At 67.4% G+C, this 1736-nt stretch overlaps 1 protein-coding gene across 1 annotated transcript in view; it reads right to left on the reverse strand.

The window, feature by feature from the left end:
• Positions 1-372: 372 nt before the first annotated feature.
• Positions 373-1736, reverse strand: part of LOC146596177 (E3 ubiquitin-protein ligase PHF7-like) — a gene marked incomplete at its 3' end in the record, with an annotated part of 3191 nt that continues 1827 nt past the window's right edge. The window contains exons 2-4 of the mRNA XM_085304373.1: positions 1378-1469; positions 750-851; positions 373-497 (exon numbers count right to left, since the gene is read on the reverse strand). Of these exons, the coding sequence (XP_085160499.1) occupies positions 373-497; positions 750-851; positions 1378-1469 (319 nt within the window). The remainder of the gene's footprint in view (positions 498-749; positions 852-1377; positions 1470-1736) is intronic.

Raw genomic sequence — 1736 nt, forward strand, 5'->3', positions numbered from 1 at the left:
CTGCACATCCTGCCTCTCACGGGGGCTCCGGCGCCCTCTCGCCCAGCTGGGCACCTTGCCTGCGCAGAGGAGGCCTGACCAAGACGCCGGCTTGGCAGCCCGCAGCCCGGCAGGCATCCCCAGCTCCCAGGGCACCCACAGCAAGGCACTGCAAGCGCATGGCTGGTGGCAGACCCTCCCGCTCTGCTCCGGCACCCAGGGCAGGGGAAACGGTGGCAGAAAGGAGCCCTCCACGCCCCGGCGCTGGCTCTGGCAGGGCTCTGGCAGGGGCACCGCCGGGCAGAGCACGCAGCTGCTTTGTCCGCTTGGCCGGCGCCGGCAGGAGGCCGACTGAGGCCAAGGCAGCCCAGCACGAGGCTCCCCAGCTCTTACCTGTACTGCCCAAAGAACTGCGAGACGCAGTCGTCTTCGCAGCCGCACGGGAAGTGGAAGCTGCGCTTGCAGCCCTTCTGATGGCAGCAAATGGTGGCCCCGCGCTCACCACAGACGTAGCACAGCTGGAAAGAGAACAGCAGACCCTCATCAGCCCCACGTGCTCGCGGCCCCCCAAGGCCTGCCCCACACCTTTGCCAAGGCTGTGGGCGTGGGGGCACCGCGGCCTCACGACCTGCACAGCCGCCTCCAGCACTGGGCTTCTGCCTTCTGCCGGAGCCTCTCTGGAGCTCCTGCAACTCACACAACTGCCCGCGATTTCCTTCCCGGGGTCCAGGCTGAGCTTGCACAAACCCCCACCCCTACGAGCTCCTCACCTTCCGACTTGCCCGCTTCACCACCCGCCTGATCTCTGCCGGAAGAAACTCGTCGGCTCCCGTCTCAGACGCGCGTCTCACGGGGAGCCCRCCGGCAAGATACTGAAAAACAGAAAGCTCCCAGYGCTCATTCAGTCCTGCAGGCATGGCGCATTGCTAGCGGATGGTGCTGAGACACCGGCGAGAGGTCCAGGGCAGGCCACGCTCCGGTGCCTGGGGCTGGGTGACCTGCAGTGCTGCTGGGCCTTGGAGCTGCTGCACAACAAGCAGCGCAAAGGCCTGGAGAGCTGGGCGCCGGGGCTGTGCTGTGGGCAGGGAAGGCCCTGGCGGMGAGCRCYGGGGCGAGGGGCTGGGGARCACTSCYRCAGGCAGCGCTGGGCTKCTGGGCCTTGCTGAGCTGAGCCCCTGCCATGCTGGGGCAGACCTGGAGAGCCCGAGCAGCACGCAGCAAAGGGTCCCCAGCAAGCGCAGGAGTTGTTGAGGAGGAGGTGACACCCCCCAGAGCTCTTGGGATGGGATTTCCCACAGCCACAAACCCCGTCCCCTCCCCACGCCCCACGCTGCCCACGTGGCCATGGAGATTACAAGGTGCTGGGCGGAAGCTGGAGGCATCTCCCGGGAGACTCACCAGGCAATTCTCATGGGCACAGAGTCCACCATTCCGGCGTTTCTCGCCGTACTTATCCGCGTCGGAATCGGCCCGGCGACACAGCACGCAGGCTGCAGGGGCAGAGCAAAGGCCGCAAGCACTGAGCATCTCTCTGGGGCCTGCACAAGTGTCCTGGAGGGCTTCCCCTGGCAGGGCGCGCTCTTTCCCGGCTCTCCAAATGCCCTCCTGGTGCTGCCTGCATCCCCCACGGCTCCGCGACAGCCCCACGCTGACCCAGAGGAGGCTCCTGCACTGGCCCCAGGGGTTCCCAAGCACGACCTGCCCCCTCGCCTTCCCCGTGCCTTTCCCGGCCCCTCTCGCCCCTTCCCAGCACAGAC

The sequence above is a fragment of the Rhea americana genome, unplaced genomic scaffold (genome assembly GCF_003343005.1).
Source record: "Rhea americana isolate MKP2758 unplaced genomic scaffold, rheAme1 scaffold_208, whole genome shotgun sequence".
NCBI lineage: Eukaryota > Metazoa > Chordata > Aves > Rheiformes > Rheidae > Rhea > Rhea americana.